This window comes from Hipposideros armiger, unplaced genomic scaffold, assembly GCF_001890085.2.
Source record: "Hipposideros armiger isolate ML-2016 unplaced genomic scaffold, ASM189008v1 scaffold_124, whole genome shotgun sequence".
NCBI classification, from domain to species: domain Eukaryota; kingdom Metazoa; phylum Chordata; class Mammalia; order Chiroptera; family Hipposideridae; genus Hipposideros; species Hipposideros armiger.
In genome coordinates, this window is record NW_017731474.1 from 156,465 (window position 1) to 178,179 (window position 21,715).

General features: G+C 42.0%; 1 protein-coding gene across 7 annotated transcripts in view; it reads right to left on the reverse strand.

Moving 5' to 3' along the window:
* Positions 1–21,715, reverse strand: part of PRUNE2 (prune homolog 2 with BCH domain) — a 246,346-nt gene that overhangs the window by 57,324 nt on the left and 167,307 nt on the right. For all 7 annotated transcript variants that reach the window (XM_019648297.1, XM_019648298.1, XM_019648292.1 and 4 more), the window contains exons 7-9: positions 21,374–21,532; positions 12,591–19,155; positions 11,492–12,260 (exon numbers count right to left, since the gene is read on the reverse strand). In XM_019648297.1, coding sequence (XP_019503842.1) covers positions 11,492–12,260; positions 12,591–19,155; positions 21,374–21,532 — 7,493 coding nt within the window. The remainder of the gene's footprint in view (positions 1–11,491; positions 12,261–12,590; positions 19,156–21,373; positions 21,533–21,715) is intronic.

Consider the following 21,715-nt stretch of genomic DNA (forward strand, 5'->3'; position numbering starts at 1 on the left):
AATTCCCATGTGCCTCTGTTTCCTCATCTGTAAGTAAGGAAAGTAACATTACCTACCTGGAGAGTTGTAAGGATTAAATGAGTTGATTTATATAAAGGTAGAGAACAATACCTGGCACATTATAGTTGATGCTACAGAAGGGTTAGATATTGCTGTTGTTATTATTTCAATAATTTTTCTAAAAATTAGAATACAAAAATATTTTTCAAAAGCAGGTGCCTTGGATCCCATGAGATTTTTTTTGCAGAAATGGAAATACCTATCCTAAAATTCATATGGAATTTCAAGTAACCAAATAGCCAAAACAATCTTGAGAAAGAAGAACAAAGTTGGAGGTCTCAGACTTCCTGACTTGAAAACTTATTACAAAGCTGGAGCAATCAAAACAGTTTGGTACCAGCATAAAGACACAAGTATAGGCCACTGGAACAGACTAGAGTGTCCCAACATAAACCCATGCATATATGATCAAATGATTTTTGACAAGGATACCACGACCATTCAATGGGGTAAGGACAGTCTCTTCAACAAATGGTGCTGGGAAAACTGGCTATTCACATGCAAAAGAATGAAGTTGGACTCTCATTTTACACCATATACAAAAATTAACTCAAAGTAGATTAAAGATCTAAATGTAAGACCTAAAACTATAAGACTCCTAAAAGAAAACATGGGGAAAGACTTCATGACATTGGATTTGGCAACGATTTCTTGGACATGACACCAAAAGCATAGGCAACAAAAGCAAAACTAGATAAATGGACAACATCAAAATGGAGGACATGGCTACATACTCAACTCTAGGGCACCTCCAGAACCCTTAATCCTCATTCCTCCTGCCTCTTGTTCTCATTTCTTCTATCTTGCCAATGGTTAGGGTTTAACAGGTCTAGGTTAGCTGACCTCTTGGCAATGGTAAAGTTCTGAATCACAGAGGGTTTCAATGTTCTTTGGGAAATATGGGCCCCCTTAAGTCCCCAACTCAAAGCTGAAAATAAGTTTTTTTCATACCTCCATCCCCGAACTCATTCTCCTGCAAGGAGTTCCTCCTTAGATTTTCAGACTAGTTTAACTAAGAAAAACAATGTTCATAAGTAGGGAGGCAATCTATTATGATGTGGTCAATGGTGTTTTACCCCATTTCTGCCTCTTATTAACCATGTAATTATGGTAAAGGTACTTAACCTCTCTACGACTTAGTTTCTTCATCTGCAAAAAGGGTATATGATAGAAAGGATCATGTGAGATTTCAAAAAGATAACGAGTAAAGTGTTTGGTAAAAGTTCTATTATATTATTTAATATTGCTCATATTATATTCTAATATTTAATATTATTCTATATTATTTACTATTACCCTTACTATTATTAGACTTTGGGCTAGTCCTCCTATATTCACTGAGAGTTTCCAGGATGGTCATGGAACCCTGGAATCAACCCTTAGACTGAACACTGAAGTATGACAAATGAACTGTGGGGACCAGTCACCTATCATGGAACCAATAGGAATTCTCAACACATCTACTATCACATTCCTAAGGTAACTGTTATGGGCTGAATTCTGACCCCCCTGAATTCATATGTTGAAACCCTACCCTTCAGTACCTCAGAATGTGAGTGTATTTGGAGATAAGGTCTGTAAAAAGATAATTACGTTAAAATGAGGTCATTAGGTGGTCTCTAATCCAATATAACTGGTGTCCTTATAAGAAGAGGAGATTGTGACACAGACACACACAGAAGAAAGACCATGTGAAGACAAAGGGAAAAGATGGCCATCTATAAGCCAAAGAGAAAGGCCTCAGAACAAACCAACCTTGACAACACCTTGATCTGACTTCTAGCCTTCAGAATTATAAGAAAATAAATTTCTGTTGTTTTAGCTACCCAGTCTGTGGTACTTTGTTTAGTAGCTTAAGCAAATGAATACAGTATCTGACCTCCCTTACCGGCACACCCAGTTTCAAGAAGAATCTTAGCTCTGGAAGGGGNCCAATTTTCTGCTTACAGAGATGGAGTGATGATTGAGTTTAGCAAAGTTGGGTCACCTTTTAAAAGGCCTTGGGGGAAGCATCTAACCTTGAGGGTTTCTTGCCATCTCTCTCTCCAGGATACAGAGCACTTCACATCATTTTGCCCTTAGCCTGGGACCTAGTTATCCATTCAGTGACTAAAGGAAGTTTTCCACAAATAATTATTTTACAAAATATAAGGGGTAATCTAAATGCTAATTAATAGGGAAGTGATTAAATACAGCATGAAATTCTTTATGGTGTATCAATGCAAGAAAACCTTCTAAATGTATTGGCATGGAATGGCGTCTAAGATATATTCAATAAACCAAATTACAGGGTGGCATGCTTAGTATGATATAATTTGTATAAAGTTATGACATTTATACCTATTTTTAGGCATAGATAATATCTAGAAGAAATAGAAATATACTACTAGTAGCTGTTACCTATATGGGGAGAAAAGGATTTTTACTTTTTATTCATTTACTCTCCTGTGTTATTTCAAATTCCTAAAACACAAGCATGTGTAACATTTTAAAATAAAGAGGTAATTTAAATATGATTCTACAAGAATTTCTAGGAATCTTCACTTGGACAAATACAAGTTAACATTAGAAACAATTAAGTGCTCAGTAAGCAGCAACTTCAGCTGTGTATCAGTAGCAGTATTATGCTGTCACGTCAGCAGCAGGCCTAGCGAAGCACAGGAGCGGACATGTCAGCATCACTAAAGAAAGAAGGAGAAGCCCAGCCTTTGCTTAGCCCATTACAGCAGAGCTGTGGCTGCCCCTTCCGGCCATATGTCTACCATATTTATTCATCCTCATGAGTATTTTCTGAAGGTCTGGTCTGTGCAAGCACTGGGGATATTAAAACAACCAAGACCTAGCTTCTACCTGCTCCTCCCGGCAGTTCCTGATTCATCTTGCCGTAGGTTGTTTTAAATCTCTCTAATTGTGTTTGTTTTTCAGTATCTTCACTATCTTTTCATAGGTTTTTTTTTTTTCTCTCCCAATAGTCTATCCTTTACACTTTGGTTCTTTTTACAGTGTTTTTGCTTATTGTCTTAGATTTGCAGCTTTGTTTTTCAGTATGGGATTTTGTTTCTTTAAAAAAATGTTTTCCTTCCTTTTCANGTAGAGATTTAAAAAATAATAAAAGAATGTACAAACTTTATTCCAAAAATTTTGAAAACTTCGATGAAGTTGACAATTTTCTAGAAAAATATTAAGTAGCAACATTGATGCACAATGAATTAAAAAAGCTGACTAGATCAGTAATAATTTAAAAAAATCAAATTACTATTACAAATATCTCTCCACTCCAAATAAGCAACAGACACATTTTTATAAATGAGTGTTACTTAGCCCTTATGGGTTAGATGACTCCCCAGGATTATACAATTATTCCAAAGAATAGAAAAGAGAGGAAAAACTCTCTAGTTTGTTTCATTGTGCCAATATAACTGATTCCCAAACCAGACAAGAGTGCATGATGAAGGAAAATCATAGGCAAATGTCATTTATTAAAATTTAAATGATTTTGTATGATGGAAAGACTCTAGATATCCATTAACGTTTCTAAGATTTGCACATCTAAATAACTCTTTATCCCCCTTCAATTAATATTTGACTTTAAGTCACAACATAATGAATATATATGTTATTTAAGGTGGTGTGGGATATAAAGATATATAAGCCAAATCACATCGTCGAGTAGCTTACATTTAGGTTAATAACAGAGTTTCTATAAACCTAACATGAGGTAGACTGTGAGGAAAGACTGTGCAACATACAGGGAGATTCAGGAGAGGGAGGGAGTCTTTCTGTTTGAAAGAGTGGAGCATGTTTTAGGAAGGAAGAGACATTTGGTCAGTCTGGGTCTTCAGTGAAAAGTAGAATTTCAATACGCAGAAAAAAAGGAGTGGGGAGCAAGGAATTAAAAGAGATACTGAGATGAGAGCAACAAGGCAAGGAAAAAAAATGAAGCCTCTTCAGGGGAACCATGAACAGTTCTATGAAGAGGATATATGCATTCAGCTATACTTCTACTTTAAGGCAATGTTGATAGAAAAATATAAATCTATCACCATCACATGACTTAAAAATAGCTGAAAAAGAAAAAGTGATAGGACCAAAACATGGAGTTAGGACTTAAACTAATATAATAAAATTTGTATTCCAGAATTCTAAACACTTGATACTGCTGAGTGATAAATCTGGCTTTGAAATATAAGCTTTGAAGGAGCTGATTCAAAAGAATAAACATGGGGCTGGCCGAGTGGCTCAGTTGGTTAAGAGCTCGCTCAAGAGTTTGAGCTCTGAGCAACAGCGGTTCGATGCCTGGCCCAAGCTGAGCTGCCGCTGAGCTGCCAACAGGTGGCAGGATGGCTCAGCAAAAAAAAGAATAAACATGATCAATTACATAAATGTTACTAATTAAAGAAGTTAGAGTCCTTAACTATTATAACAGTAAAGATTTAGAGTGGATTGGATTTACTCCTGAGAGCACAGGTGTTCTGATTAGAAAGTCCTGGTCTCGATAACAGTCTTGGCAGAGAGATGAGTTTCATTGGATAGATCTAAAGTTTCCCATCAAGGTAAGCCAATGGTACACAACAAAAGCAATACAGGATGAAGAAACTCTATGGTGTCCTCTGAAACACAGTACATATACGTAGTTCTCTGCTGACTTGGGCTTAATCCAGGGTAGATTTTGGAACATGTAAGGAAAAGTGTACATTATATATTTTTTACTCAATATTCCATAAATTCTGATTCTGAGTTGATCAACATTTACAGAGAGTTTATGGGAGTGAATTAAAAATTGTACTCCCTGGCCATTACCTATAACAAAACTCTCTTATGATGGCAATTGAAGAAGTCATATCCCTTCACCAACAGTTCAAATGAAGAGAAGGTAGCATTCTAATTTCCTCTATTGGGATAGCTTGGATTTCCACAAAGGGTGATCCAATCCTGGAATGACAATTTTTGACAGCCTTTGTTCTAAGAGGACTCTCAGGTAAATCTTGGAAACAGATCCTTCAATGCACTGGAGGAATAGTTAACTAATCCTATATGTTAATGTATCTCAGTATACTTTTCAGAAGCTGAATTTCTACCACGCTCCAACTAAACCAGCTGAATAACTGCTGCTTGCTTCTTGAGGCCCCCCATCCTACTTACTCCACCTGCTCTCTGCCCCGGGAGGCTCCCTCACCCTCTAAATTCCACTTGGTTTTGACCTGATGGGAGTTCTGAGGGAAATCAAAGATAAGCACTCACCTGGCTTCCTCCCTGTACAACTGTCTCAAGCTGGATATGTCCCTCATCAGGTCACTGCTCCTCTCAGTGTGGACATTTCTACCTAAAATTCCTGTTCTGGGCTCTGGTAATCACCTCTCCCCTTGCCTCTGAGGCCTAAGAATAAGAACAGCTGTATTGTTTCTACTCCTGGGTTACTGCACTATTCCATGTGGGTTCCTCACACTTTGCCTCCATCTTTCTAAATGCTCCTTTTATTAAATATTTCTCAAATTATCCTTATTTGAATATGTCATCTCTTTCCTGCTGGGTCCCTGACACACAAATACATTCTGCTTTTAAAACCCATGACCTCTTGTCTTTCTCAAATGCCTTCCATTTTCACGGAGGTCTGTTTTTCTGACATTAGTTTTGATATTTTGCTGGTCTGAGAAGTAACTTGGATTTTTTTCCCCTCAAACTAGAAGCCAACACAACACAAAAGGGTTCCTCTGTGGGTGTTCCTCCCACGAGACAGCTGAGTTGTTTCACCTCGTCTTGGCACTTGTGGCTTTTTCTTGCTATAAAATCCCTCACCACAAATTATCACATCTATAAATATTTGGAAAACTTAAATGTACATTGAGGGTCTTTGATTCTCTCACCTCCCTCTGGCCTCTGGCCACTCAGGCTGGCCGCGTATACCACAGACGGGGAGCCGCCTACTGACACGACAGTAGCTGTCATGGGTTTACTGTGCTGGGAAATAGGTCAGAAGGTTGCATGACAGTGTGACGAGTCGGAGGCAAGTTCTGACTCAGTTATTCTCAAAATATTGTGCTGGGAACTATGGCTATTAAACTTGATGTGCCTTTCAATGGGAATAAATGCATCAATCAACCTATAGAATAAGTTCAAAAAAATAATTGTCTTGCCCTCTGTGTATTGACACTCACTGGGCTAGAAGGGAGAGGACTTAAATTCTAATCCCAACTTTACCACTCTCTCATTTCTGGATGACATTAAACAGCTCACTGATTGAGTCAGTTTGCTCATCTGTGAACAAAGGGATGATAAAACTTGCCCTGTGTATCTCATATGGAGATTGGGTGGACCAAAGAAAATGACTTATTTGTCTGTCTGCAAGCACGTATTGGAATTCTGGGTAGGGTTGGCCAGAGGTGCAGAGGTGGCAGGGGTGGGAATAGGATGGGGGAGAGACACCCCCCAAAATTCATTTTTTTTAAAAAAAAGGAGATTAAGGCATGAATTAAAGTGCACATTTAAAACTTTCAATTACTGCCACCAACTCACCAAACACACCAAATGATCAAATATAATTACAAAAATAAATGAACAGTCAGTGCCAAATTTAGTCTTCCAGGTTTAGTTCAAGGCAAAGCCAAAAACACAGTGAATAAATAGTAGTCTATGGACTATCAACTTACATCAAAGAAAGGGCAAATGTTTGGAACTGGGATATAGCACATCCACAGAGCAGGACCCAGAAAGCAGGTAGAACGTGCTCAAAGAGCCCAGTTCTTCTCCGAGTGCTCAAATATATCATCACCCAACATTGACAGAAATTGTCGATGGATTACTTCTTCACTTGTTTTTCATTTTCAACATTCACATGGTATGAGACTCAATGTACTAATTCCTCAACCATAAATCGACAGAAGAAGCCCGATTTAAGAAGTCTCGTGAAAAACATAAAAAGATCTAATGGTGTCACAGGATGAAATATGAATTATTTGCCATAGTTTTGTCAGACAGAAACAAAGGATAGAAATGAATCGTTTCAAAAAGAAAGAATGTACAGAGGTCACCATAAGAAGCAGGTCATGTGGAATATGAAATATATTGTGTTTGAAAGTCGTTTTTATGTTAGGGAATACCGAGTAACGCAACTCACCTCTCAGAGCTAGGAGACAAGTTATAGCTCCACAAATATAAAAATCAAGTTACTTCCAAATACTGCATTTCAAAAGTACACGTGACAACAGCTTCCCCCCACCCTTCCCCTCTGCTCTTACTGCTGCATGTATCTACAAAGGACTGGACAAGTATTATCTTAGTCCTCTTGGAAATCATTTCCTTTCATCACCCGGCATAGCTATTTCCTTGCCCCACACCTATAGAAAGCCAATATATTTGTATATCAATTGTCCCATTTTTATATAATTCAGATGGTGAGTTTACAAATGTTAATGGTTTCACTCTCACTTGGCATGTAGTTCAGGTGTTTTAATATAACTATGATTAACATTATGTGTCAACTTGGCTAGGCTATGGTGCTGTTATTTGGACAAACACCAGTCTAGCTGTTGCTGTGAAAGTACTTTTCAGGTGTGATTAACATTGAAATCAGCAGACTTTGAGTAAGGCAGATTACTCTACAGCATATGGGTGGGCCTCATGCAATCAGCTGAGGGCCGTAAGAGCAAAGTCTGAAATTTCCCCTGAAAGAAGAAACTCTCCTCAAGTCTACACCACAGAGACTCTGCTGCCCTGCAAAATTTGGACTCAAGACTGCTACAACTTTTGCCTGAGTTTCTAGCACTGGCTTGTCCTACAGATTTCAGACTTGCCAACTCCTAAAATTGTGTGAGCCAATTCCAATTCCTTAAAACAATTTCTGTCTCTATCTATCTATCTATCTATCTATCTATCTATCTATCTATCTATCATCTATCTATCTATCTATCATCTATCTATCTACTTACCTTATGTCCTTTTGCTCCTATTGGTTCTGTTTGTCTGGAGAACCCTGACTAATACATAATCAAATATTCTCTTCTTCACATGACATCTTTGCAGCCATGTCTTTTTCACTCATAAACATATAAATGGCTCTTCATTTTCAGAAAAATATGTGTGCTGCGGATTACCCTGCAGATGTTCTCTGAAACCACACAGGAAAGATCAGGCCCATCCATCACTGTCTCCGGAATTAGTGCGCGGTCCTGAGCTGGTGGGTGTATAGCTGGAGGATAACCAAGGTGTTGGCAAAAGTCTCTGGGAAGATTGGTTCTAGGGAACCAGAACACAGAACTGAAAATCTCAAGGGAGACAGTTTATCTTTCAGCACTCATAACAAGCGTTGTTAACAAAAATCAGGAGGTGGAGGATGAAGAGAAAAGGCATCTTTTAAATGCTTCCTCAGGTTTTGAAAACATAGCTTACTGCTCTCAAAACAATGTGAAAGCTGAAAGGGGGTGCGCCTGGGTGCGGAGAGGGCAAGAAATCAATGTGTAGCTGGTATGTCATAGCCCACAGACAATCAGCCCACTTCTGGTGTTGGAGATAAGGTTTTAGTTTTGTTTTTTTGGGTTGTTTTTTTTTTTTTTCAGAAGAGTCTGGATTTTTGGTATTCTGTCCTATGATGAGATTTTGTGTCAGAATATGTTTCCAGGTTTTGGGTTAGGAAAATATGGCTATCTTATCATATTGCTCCTGTGATTCTCTTCCCGTCTCTATGATTTCCTTCATCCTAGTTTCCCCAGTTAACTTGGCTGGCCTCTCACCCTTTTCTGTGCCTTTCCACATTACGACCTTCATTGAATGCCCATCTCGAATTGTACCTTGCAGGGCATAAGTACAATTCCTTCCTTCATTAAAAAGAAATCTAAACATTCATTTTACATCCTTGTTTGTAGAAAGAAATATAATGCACATAGGAATATCCAGTAATTTTCTTCTTGGTTTTAAAAGAAATCCAAAGCTTCTCATGGGCCTCTTAAAGTGTCATGGGCCCTTGGTCCTCTGTCTCCTGATCCTGATGGATAATAAGCTGCACCTGGTTCCTCCGTAAAAGCACCCTACACAGATGCCTCTCTCTTTACCGTCCCCGCATTAACACACACTCTGGACACAGAGAGGCTCAAATTCAAATCCCAGCTTCTTCATTTTCTAACTACAAACCAGAGCAAGTGAGTCAACCTTTCTGAACATCAGTTTTCTGCCTTGTGTAATTCTTACCTCATATAGTTGCCATGGTAATGTGAGACTGTGCATAGACAGGGCTTAGTACCTGGCCCCTGGCAAATACTTGCAATTGGGTGCTATTTCTATTTAATCTGACGTTGGTTATTATCTTGATTTAAGTATTACACTACTATTTACCTTTCACTTATGTTTAACTCCCTTATTAAACTGTAAACTCCTAGAGGGCTGGGCGTAAGTTTCAGATCAGTGATACTCAAACCTTAGCATACAGAAGCACCTGGAGGTGCTGAAACACAGATGGCTCGGCCCCACCCCAAGCTCTACATTCAGGAGGTCTAGGGTGGGGCTGATAATGTGCTTTTCTAAGTAGTACCCAGGTGATGGGTACCTCAGGACCACTGGTTTTGGACCCACCACCCACCCCTTATAGAATCACTGCTGTAGACAACTCTGCCCCCTCCCAAAATTTAGCAGAGGGAAGTTTTCAAATACTAATATTTTAATGCTAGTATTAATACTAGTAATGATATTAATGTTTTAATAAAACAAATATTTCAGAGTAAATTATTTAGGTAAAAGATAACACAAAGGCCAGTAAACATCTGCCCCCTCCCCCAACCATGAGAAAATTTTCATTACTGCAGGGGCTGAGCAAAAAGAGAGGAGCCAAGAAATCTTATTGAAAGAAAAGGGGCTTGTGGCACAATTGACCATTATCATCTGTTGGATTTCAGGGGCATGTGCAAAATGCAGACAAAAAGCCAAACAATAGCTCAGCCAACTGGAAGCTGCCTGAGTTCTTAGCTCAATCTATAACAATGCCAGCAGGGCTGCTGGGATCCATCTGCTACTCTCTTTCTGATAACGGATCTGGGGTCTCTGGAAGGAAATAGCTTGACAGGAAGAAAGAAAGATTAAGCCAGCTGAATATGTCCGGATTTATGAAGCCACACTTGAATATGGCACAGCTTTTAACTCTTTGTGGTAATTTACCAACCCTCAATATACCCCCACTATCCTTTCAGTGTTTTCTGTTCCTTTCCTGGAGAAATATAATTTGTGAGTACCAAAGCTCTCCTGGATACACTGCATTTACACATAAATCGGGTCCCCAGGATTTAATACTGAAGGAAGGCTTCAGATCCTCAGTCCAACACACTGGTTGTACAGATGAGGAAACCGAAGCCTAGGGTTACCCTAAAATATATACCAATAGATGATAGAGCCCGGATGGAAGCCAGAGTCCTTGACCCACAGTGGGTATGTGGGGTGTATAGTCTTTTATACTCCCAAAATGGGTAGGAAAAAGGTATTTTTTTCTCTCCATTATATTTCAAGGGGGAAATGTGATTTTTCCCCTTACTTAAGTTACTTTTCACAATTTGCCCTTTTGTCCCTGGAAGCAGGAGGGCTGTATCAGGGCAAACAAAGAGAAATGAACAACCCTAAACAGTGTCAGCAGGGCCTGGAAGCTTGAGGAAAGGGATGACACCCTGTTTCCTATTATATAGTCACTGGCTACCCAGCCAATCAACACAGAGCAGATTCTCAAAAACCATATGGTGAATGAATGAATGAATGAATGAATGAATGAATGAATGAATCACTAGCTTAATGGCTGTTTGCCCATTAGGGAATGATGTTTCACACTAAGATTATGAGCCTGCCGTGGAGTATCCTTATTCCTATAGTAAGTTAGGCGCTTACCTAAAACCAGAATCACCTTTTCTGTATGAGAGTGTGTCTGCTGGAAAAGTACAAGCTTTGAGGGTAAGAAACTGATTACTAGACTGTTCACTCTGGTTACTCAATTCTAGAGAAGTTATAGAAACTTTCTGAGCCTTAAGTCTCCTCCCCACATCAGTATGTGTAAAATAAAGATAATAATACCTACCACCTCAGGGTTGCTATAAGGATTAAATGATATAATATACACAAACTGCCTTGTACCATGAATAAATATAAGTGCCTTCCCCCCTCTGGTTCTAACTGTCTATTTAAAAGTGATATTAGTATTGAGTAGCTACAGTCAGTATAAATATCAGGAGGGTAAGTATAAGATTCTGGATAGGAACTGAAGGGGCTTTGGGGGCTGAAACTATAACGATCATCATTCTCATGATGGTTATCATGTAGCTGCTTTTATTAATGATATGCTTTGCAATAAACAGAAGCAAAGCTCCTATTATCTAGATATTCTTTGTATCCCGTCATCCCTCACCATTTCCCTGGTTTCCAATAAAATAGTTTACAGGAAAAAAAATAAATTTAGCTTTTTGCTTACCTGTTTGGTGTTGGTTTCCTTGTTCTGGGCTCAAGAAACTCTGTCTCCTCCTCTTTTTCCATTCCAGGGATGATGTTTTTCTGAGAAGGCTGTGGTGAAAGCATTTCCCATTCATTGTCATGGGTGACAGCCTGCAACATAACTGCATCTGGGGCAGCACTGCTTTGGATCGTGCTCTTCCGCGATTGGCGGCCCAGACTAGAGGCTTCCTCTAGAGATGCTAAAGATTCTAGAGGCTTCGTTTCTCCCAGAACCTGCATTTGGGGACCCTCGCCCAAGTCGTCATCAGAGGCTGGCTCCACAGCCTTACCAGACCATCCAAGTCCTTCTTCCCTCGCTTCTGATGATAGATTGCCAGTCTCACCATGGCCCAAGACCATCCAACTCTGCTCTTGTCCAGGGGTTTCAAGAGATGATCTCTTATCATCTTTGGAAGACATTCTCTCTGTAGAAGACTCTTTTCTTTCATTTAAGGAAGCAGGCTGACACGTGTCTGGGAAGCTTGCTAATTGAGTTTCTGGCTGGTTCATTTGTCCGGAACCTATATGAAACTCTTCCAGTTCAGATGTGCTTTCTCTTGCCTCACAGGCCTCTGGTTTTAGGGGTGAATTTTCTTCATGGTTTACAAGTATGTAATCCATGTGTTGTGCCTGATGATCTTCACTGTGCTCTGTGTACCTTTCTTCCCCGTGTTCAGGTTTTATCTGCTCAGGCTCTTCGGGAGGAACTATTTTCTCTTCTTTCAACTTCAATATTCCCTTGCTGGCACCTAAATGTGGAAGATGAAGGTGAGAAGGGGAGAAAAAGGCTGAATTAACACATTAGGTGATTTGTGATCTTTGCAAGTGATCCATCTAGAGAGATAATGTAAGAAATGTTTTCATTTTGTAAAGCTGTTTAATTTCCTTATATACTCTCAAGGACAGGTAATATACAAGCAGTAGACATTTCTGCTATAATAGAAGATGTGGTTGGGCATGCATTGCAAATGTAGTTAGTTCCTCTTTACCCACATGGGTAGGAAGAGTGTGTTTTGCAAATGCATTAATTGAACGAAAGCAGCAGTGTTTGGGGGATGGAGAAATGGGATGTGTCTTACCATTTGGTGGTCCTAGGTCTCCACCTGCTGGTGAATCCGAGCTATCTGTTTCTACTTCCCAGTCAATGTTTGATGGAGACAACTCCAAGTTGGAGTCGCCTCCTACTGACAGAGAAACTGACTCAGGGTCTTCATGAATGTGCAGTTCAACCAGCTGGTGTCCAGGCTGTGTGTTTTTGGGCTCAGTGTGGTTTTGCTTGCTTCTTCGATCAGGAAGGACAGGAAGCAATGTCTCTGCCGCTTCGCTTCCCAGAGATTCATCCTCTGGAACCCCAGCTTCCTCTGTCGTTTCAACACCAATACTAGGTTCTGTGAGATAGGACAAATCAAAGGGAGGTGTGTAAGGTGCCAGAGATTGTTTCTGAACATCTTCTTCCAAGAGATGGTCACCACCATAGAGAAAGTGTTCCGGATCTTTCATTAAATCTTCATCGATATTTTGGCCCATGGCATCATATTCAAAATCACCCCACGAGGCTTCGGATGAACAGATATCTTGCTTCCCTACATCCCCATCAACTGGAGTTTCAACATTGCCTTCTGATAATGTCAATTTACTCATGTCATCTATTGTTCCTGTGGATGTGTTGAGACCTGAGGCATCACTGAAACTGTGGTCAAAGGCAGCTTCACTTACATCCAGGCAAGTGTCCGAGGCTAGCAGAGCATCAGGAACAGAGGCAGGATTCTCAGCAGTCAAAGGTTGCTCAAGGTCCAACAAGGCTCCTGCATCTGTCTGACTTTCAGGAGAAAAGCCCTCTGAGACCCAAGAGCTGTTGCCATCCATAGTTGGCTCTTGGTGAGTTACAAAAATACTGGTTCCCACAGTTTTAATCACTGGGCTTGTTCTGTCATCGGGTTCCCAAATTGGTGCCATATCTGGGTCCGCTCCTTTTTCTGATGCTTTTAAACCTGTGTTGTTTTCACCATTTAGTTCAGAAAGTTCAGGAGAACCATTGTGAGAGGCAGCAGGCTGAGATGAGCCATTTGTGTTTGCTTGATTGCCGACTGGAGGCAGTGGAATTAGGTTTTCAGAATATAGTTCTGAATTGTAAGGGACAAATTCCTGCTCAGGCTCTAGACTGGGTTCATCAGCCAGCTTTGGCTCAGTGAGATGTAACTCACTGGCTCCCCCTTCAGGTTCCACCCTAGCACTGATGTGCTGCTCAGTCTCTTGCTTGGCTTCATAATCGTGACATATATCAGGACTGTTGGAAGCCTGGGAATTGCTGTCCTGGTCACAGTGAGTCAGTATGTCAGGGTTCTCACCATCTGCTTTCAAACTGAACAGCTGCTTAGCATCTATCCATAAGTCAGGCGAAGCTGAGGCCAGTTGCCCACCATCTTGGAAGTTGCCATGTAAAATATCCGGAACAAATGCGCCTTGAGGTTCCTCACTGGGGGTAGAGTCAACCCATTCAGCACCTGACTTCTTTATCAACTGGATGGGAGAATTGACAGCAGGGAAATCTTCTGAGGCAATGCTTGAATTTGTCATTTCATTGGGGTATGATCTTCCTTCCTTCCACCAATTTGTTTCTTGACACTCAATAGTTGAAACATTGGCTATAACACATCCATTTTCATCTGTGTGTGTCAACGTTGGATCTGGCCGATCCCAAATGGACAGCACTGTATTCTGACACTGCTCTTCGGTAGGTGTTTCAGAAGTGAGTTTGTCACCAGCAGAAGACACAAAGGTTTGCTCTCCGAGATCCTTATCTCTAATTTGGTCCAATACTACAAGCTGGCTAAGCTGATCAGCTTCTGGGTCTGACTGCCTTGGTTGAATGTTCCAAAGTTGCTTGTGGGAGTTCTCCCCATTACTATCCAGAAAAGGTGACTGCTGTTTATCACTGAAAGGGTTAGTATAAGATGTTTCCATGGACTCCGTATCACCCTGAATGGGTACTCCCCAGGGGCCCACATTTTGGTATACTGAAGAAGTCATCTCTAAGACACCACCTGAGTTAGGTAATTCGCCTTCAAATGTACCCTCAGTTGGCTGCCCTTCCTGTAGAGAGGTATTCCAGCACTTGGTGCTTTCAGTGGAAAAGCCGAGCATTTCCAATTTAGAATAATTTTCATCCTTTGGTTCAGCTTTGGGAGACACTTGCCATATGATATCTTCTGCCTTCCCCATTTCTGGAGAAGATCTTGTCTCCCTATCCACTGTGGTAATCTGTTCTTCGGTCTCCTTTAGTGGTGAGAAATTCAAGTGATCAGGGCTGCTTTGCTGGATGTCACAGAATGGGTTTGATGTATTCTCAGTCTCTGCTGGTTCTGAACCACCTACATAGATGGATAATTCTTCAGACTTGGGATCCTCCTTGGCCAAGAACTTACTAGATTCATCCAATGAATCCCAAGCTCTGGGTTCGCTCTGAGCAACGTGGCAAGTGGCCAAATAGAGGTCTTTCTCCACTGACTCTCCATCACCTACACTATCATCATCAGAACCTGAGCTTGTTGAAATGGACTTGGCGTCCTCTGGCTGCACAGTGTCAGGAATATCACGTTCATGTTTTTCCTGAAGGCTAACCATTAGATTTCTTTCCTGGTATGCACCTAAATATTCAGAATGTTTGCTTGTTTCAGGGCTGGATAAAGAGGAAAAGGAATCAACATCTATTGAGTCATTCCAAATCTCTACAAATTTATGAACCTTGTGATCTAAGCTCTTTTCAAACCCATCCATTCTGTTTTTCTCCAGGTCTCTCATCTCAGTAATTGTTTCTACTTGGCCATCAGTAGTAATTAGTTCAGATTCTTGGTGAGTCCATTTCTTCCAATCATCTTGATTCACCTTCTGATTGGGTCCACAGTCCCAGGAAAGCAGTGCAGCTGAAGAATCATTTAGGTCAGGACTTGATGCACTTGAATGTGTATACCCACTAGAAATACTATCTCTGTCATAATTTCCTGATGGACTGGCTCCTGGAGGGCTGTTTTCAGCACTCTTAATGTCAAGGTTCTTAGTTATCTCAGAACTTGCACAACTGAGCTGCATATCACTGTCTACAGGGCCATCCCAATCGTCAAGGCTTTGGGAACATTCATGAGGTGGCTCTTGGTTCACTGTCTTTGGCTCCAGAATATTATATTCTTTAGTTTTCTCAAGATCCATTTCTGGTAAAGATACATTTTTTGTTAAATTCAGCCTACCTGAAACTTCAGTAGTTTCACTTGAATTTCTGTGATTTCTGAGGTGCATTTCGCAGGTCTCTTTTGCTTGTACATGATTTGTGGACACCTCTGTTTGCACATCACAGTGGCCTGGATTGTAAGATCCCTTCTCATGCACTAAGATCTCCTGGGGTTGCTCAGTCTGAGGACTGGAAGTGACCAAAAGAGAGCTGATTTTGACTGACTCATCGCAGATTTCTTGACCTTCAGATGCAACTGGGGAAGAGCATTCCCGGTCACCCTCCCCTTTTCCAGAACTCCCCAAGGCTCTATCCATCACTTCCTCCTCATGAAGGTACTCCCTATCAGCAGCTCTGTGGGCTTCCTTCTCACTTTCACTTTGTCCATAGCTAAGACCTTCCCATGGGTCTGAGCATACAAAATGCCCTAGATTTTCAAGGCCGGTTACCAATGACACTGTATCACTTGGCAGGTTTCTTCTGCATGTGTCTTGCTGGTCAGGATCAAGTTCCCCTGATTTGCTGGCTCCAGAGGCTTCTAGCAGGTCTGGGGTGTCACAGTCCTGAAGTTTTTCTGATGAGCTAGGCGTTTCAGGAGGCAATTTACTTTGTTCTGAATCTGTTACATACGCTGGGCCTGGTAACATTAATGATGACATGTCGTTATCGCTTATGACAGAATCCCAAATATTATTCGCGATTAGCTGTCCGCTTTTTTCATTCAGCATGTCATATTTGTTGGGAGCAGAGTCCTTGCTATGCTCAGAAGAAGCAGAGAGTCCCCAGTCTGCCTGATTTGCTTCCTGATACTCCATGCCCCACGGTTCTAGCTGTCTCACTGAAAATCGGGTTTCAGGTTCAGTACTTTTAGCCATGTATCCTTGTGCTTGACCTTCACCAGGGATCGCCACACCCGCACTGCAGTCATCCCAGTCCAAGTCATTATCAGAGATGGTCGCAGTGGACTGAGTGTCCTCCAGAATCACTCTGTTCCACAAGTCGAGGTTGTCGGGGGCCGACTGCCGGGAGTTTGTGCTGCTGTGAAAAAGTGTGAGCTGTCTGTTTGTTTCGTTGTACAGCTGCATCATGCTGGGGTCATCGTAACTGGACTGGCTGCTTTCCCCAATGTCATCCTCCATGAACATGTCCTTATCGTCTGTGGGCTCTGTCTTGAGTGAATCTTTATCTGGGTTGTGAGTGGCATTTATTTCAGAATTAGTATCTGCATGAGGTGAAGCCCAAATTTCTAGGTTCCCCGGACCTGAACTAATTCTATTTCTAGGTGGCTGCTGCGGTGACTGAGGTGGGGATTCGGTCTCCTCTGTGGTAAAGTTAGCATCTTTTGACTTAAAATCTCCCTCTTTGGCAAATGGCTTGTTTTCGGTTTCTTTTTCGTCTCCAGCAAATGTTGGTGACGTATAAGAATCAGAGGTGGAGTAATTGGTGTCTAAGGGGGAAGGCACTGAATCTTCCCCTATGTTGGATGCACTGTAATCAGAACATTTATATGATAAGAAGGAATCTTCCCAAGGAGCTACATCTGACCCTCCTTTCTTGATGCTCTCCTCAAAAAGGTTCCAGGAATCTACCTTTTCATACACTGTCCCCATAACTTTTGGATCCATGACACCATCCTGATCATCCTTTGTTGGCTTAGAATTATTCCATGCGTGATCCAGATCAGACCTGGGATTTCCAGATTTAAAAGTGTTAGCCCTGGATTCATGGTTCTTTTTGCCCCAGATTTCTGGAGCTGCTTCATTACTTGCCTCACTGGGTGAACTGTCCACTAGGTCTTTTGAAGGAAAAGAAAACCCACTTTTGGCCATGGCCCACTCATTTGGGTCCCTCACAGAGGGTGTCTCACCACTTGTTGGGTGCAGATTCCAGGTATTTTTCAAAGCCTCGGTGTCGTCTTCTTTACCAAATGCACTCCAGGCTGGGAATGATGCTGCAGCAGCTGGTTCACCATCATCCGTGGGATTTCCCCATGGCTCGGGCATCGCTGTGGGAGAGCGATCAGAGCGCCACAAAGCAGCGAAGTCTTCTATCAGGTGGTTTGTGCCCTGAGGAGAAGCGTTCAGCAAATGTGGCTTCTCGGTGGGCAGGTTCTGAAACTGCAAGCTTTCCTCATTTTGGTCTTGAATACTATTGCTGCCCAGTCCAGGCTGCCCAAATTCTGACTCCCAGGGACCTGACTTTGGGAATTCGAGACTCTTTGGTTGAAATATAGAATCTGAGGCTCTCCTATCAACTGGGCTTGGCTTCTGATCTTTCCAGGATTCGGGGCTCTGGAAGACAGACTCCTGTTCACTGGAACTCCATGCATCCGCAATATTTTTAGAGTCAACTTCCAAACCACCCCACCAGCTGCTGCACCTTGCACGAGTCTGAGGTGGCCTTGTGTGACCTGTGTCAACTGCTTTTTGGTTCATATCGTCTTGATAGAGTAGAGCTGGTTCTTCAGTAGTTGGTGAGCTTTCTACAAAGCTGTTCATAGGTGCTGGTGGGACCCTCTTTCCAATATTTTTCAGCCTTTCCTGTGAAAGAGATTCATCTCCCACAAAATCAGTCAGACTCAAATTTCTTTCGGTGTTATCCCTGGGACTTTCTTGCCTCTGGACAAACTCCTCATCAAATTCCACAAGGCTATCTTTGCCAGCCTCTGACAAAAGTGAACTAGATGAATAATTAGACATGTCCATCTCTATCCCATTGAGTCCTTTAGGCCCCGTGGGGAGCTGTCCCTCTGATGAATCGCTGTTGGGGAAGAAGTCATCTGCCGGGGAGTAGTCTGCAGAATGGGAAGATGGTTGGGACTGCCCAGAAACCATAGGTGCCGGGTCAAAGTTGAAGAGGTCAAAGTGTTCCCCATGTTCTCCGGACCGTGCATGCTCCTCCACAGCTGCCCCCTCAGGGATGGGACTGTAGGAGTCAAACCCTGGGAGGAGGCTGTGATGAGGCCCTGTACCTTCTCCCACGGGACTGTCATCACTAAGGAAAACCGAGCTCTCCTTGGACGAACGGCTGCTCCTGATGGTGGCCAACCCACTATCTGGGCTAACGAGGTCTACATTGACATCCACCTGGGCCTGGTTAGAATCGATGAGATCTGGAGGATTTTCTATGAAATTCACGGAGTTGGGCTGTGGTTCTATGTCAGAGCCATATAGCTCCATAATCCCAGAAGATCCCTGAGAGAGTGGGGCGCTGCCTGCCACTGCTTCTGTGGAGGACGTGCGGCTGTTGGAGACCATCTCTGGACACCTCCTATTGATGACTTCCTTGACGAGGAGAACCACCTGGTCACAAGTCACTGAAGGATTCTCCTGCTGGTACACCAGGATTTCGTCACAGCCACATTCAAAGGGCTCCAGCTCTAGGTAAGGGTTCTGGCACTCTTCCAGTTCACAGCAAATCTGTTGGGGAGACACAGGGGTTGTGTGAGCACTCAGGCACTCTCTGCTCTTTGCAATTTGTCTTTCTTGATTTTTCTTAATATGAATTAATCTGTGTTCATCTGTCTAAAAAAAAAAGAACTCAAACAACTGAAAACTGAATCATGTAAAACATGGAAAGTCCTATTTAATACACCACAATTCTTTCTCCAATCCTACCAAATTGGTGTTTTGTTGAACTCAAAATCCAGCTGTTCAACATTGTTAGCTCTTGATAATTACATGTAAAGAGATTTAAAACCATTTAAATCCTTTCCTTAGTGCAATGTCATACCATCTTCCAAAAGGAGTAAAAGTGTGAAAACAGTGCAAACTTTTTTCAAGTTTGCAAACAGCACATATAAGGCCAGCTGCTGATAAGAACTAAGGAATTGTGTTGGCATAAAAGGAAACAAAGCAGGAGAAATGCTTCATTTAGGAGAAGGCAGCCAGAAGCTGCTTTAACCTCTGGTAGCCTCATAAGGCAAAGGAGAAAGCAGGAAAGAGAAAGCATCTGTGGGAGGCAGAGCTGTCCAACAGCGCTCCAGCCCCACCTAATCCTTCCTGCCCCAGGGAGCAGTGACACGGAGCCCAGAACAAACAGAGTTGCCTTGGGAGGCCAAGAGCATGTGTGACAGTCCGTGCAAGGCCAGAACTGGGCTGCAGCTCTATGGTTTTTAGGAAATGATGGGGATATTTTGCAGATTGGGCCTTTGAAATGGTCCCACAGGATTAGTGGAGGTAACATCATGAACAGCACAACAACAATAATAACTACAGAGCTCACAGAGATAGTAATAAAACATTCTAAGGGTTTATATACATTATCTCTTTTAATCCTCACAATAATCCTACAAGGTACAGACTCTTTATTCCCATTTTGCCAATGAGACACAGGAAGGTTAAATATCGTGACCAACCACACACAGCTAACAAGTGACTCAGGCAGTTGAGCTGCAGACGCTGACCCCTGACCAGCTGTGACCACAGAGACAAAGAGGGGCACCGCTGGAGTAGTCTCAAGCCTGTGTTGCTCAAGGTTCTGAGGAGCTGTCTCTCGGGTGATGTGAGGGGAGGAAAGGCGGGTGGAGTCCACTCAACGGCTGCTAACCCCTACATCCGTTCTTCTACTTTTGTCTATTTTAAATCAACCAATTTTAAAATTGATTTGCTACTAAAAGTGATTTGAAAACCACTGTATTGAAGGGCTTCCAAGACCTAAGTCCTGTCCATGGGAAACCGGGGACCAAAGATAAAATGCAGCTTTGACTCCCAGTGCAGATCAAAGCACTGGGAAAGCCCCAGGCAGGTGACACAATGTGCAGATGTATGTGGGTCAGGAAGGGGGTACAAAATGCATCTGCTGCAGGGACAGGGGGCGCTTTCATATTTGGACATGAGAAAGCACAGAGGAGCCCGAGAGTACTTACAGTCTCATGTCAAGAGAGCCATGATGGACGCGTGGGGGACAGAAAGTGATGATATAGAAAAGAAAGGAGTCGAGACATTGCCCCTAGCTGTCTGGGGGTACAGGAGGAGTCTAATCTATTAGTGAGGAAAGATTTGTGATGAAGCTATTCTGTGCCCCTGTTGTCCGTATTATGAATCATATATGTTCTCATATTACTTATAAAATATACCTGGTTTGGTATATCCACTGCCTATATTGATTAGTTTTGTCTATATCTTATATCATTCCCATATCCTTGGGTTAAAAGATGCAGCTCTCAACTGAAAGGATCTGACTGATTCTCCAGTCAGAATTTTAGCACCTGGAGACAAACAAACTTTGATTAAAGCATCAGATCACCGGTTACTCAACACTGGGCACCAAACAGGTATTTAGACAAAGACTAAACTTTGTTAGTCACTAGCAGGTAGCAAAGAAAACAGCACTCAAAGGAGGCCTAGCTATGATCTTTTGGGGGGTGGTGGTAAGAAAGCTATGATCTTTTGGGTGAGAAATCTATAATCTGCCTCTCTATGGATTCAATCTAGAAGAGAACTGATGATGAGGCTCTTAAAAAAAGGCCTAATGTGCAAAACGTCCCCAACATTTCTTACAACTCAAACTCTAGGACTTAACTTCTTGGGCCAATATCTTTTATGCCACAGACCGACTGCCATCTTCCACCGCATGTTCTGAGAGTCGGCAGGTTAGGGTGCAGAGACATGCACCAGGCTTGGAGGAGATCCTTACCTGACTGCACAGCTCTAGGTTCTCGGAGTACACTGCGATCTGTCGTCTCGGCTGCCGCTCCTCCGACAGGTCGCTGGCCAAAAGGATGAGGACATCAAAGCCGAACTTGTCTGTAAATGCTTTCAAATCACTGGTGACACTGCTGTGAAACACACAGTTCTGAAACAACAGGCAGTTTGATGTGAATGTCAGGCTTCTCAGCTTTGGGGAGTTGTGCCAAAAATGTGGCCATCTTAGGATGTATTACAACAGAGATATATTATTCAATGCAAGTGAAATAAACACTTTGGTGGATATACAAAATCCACCTGTGCTACATAATCCTCCATCACGGCATATATA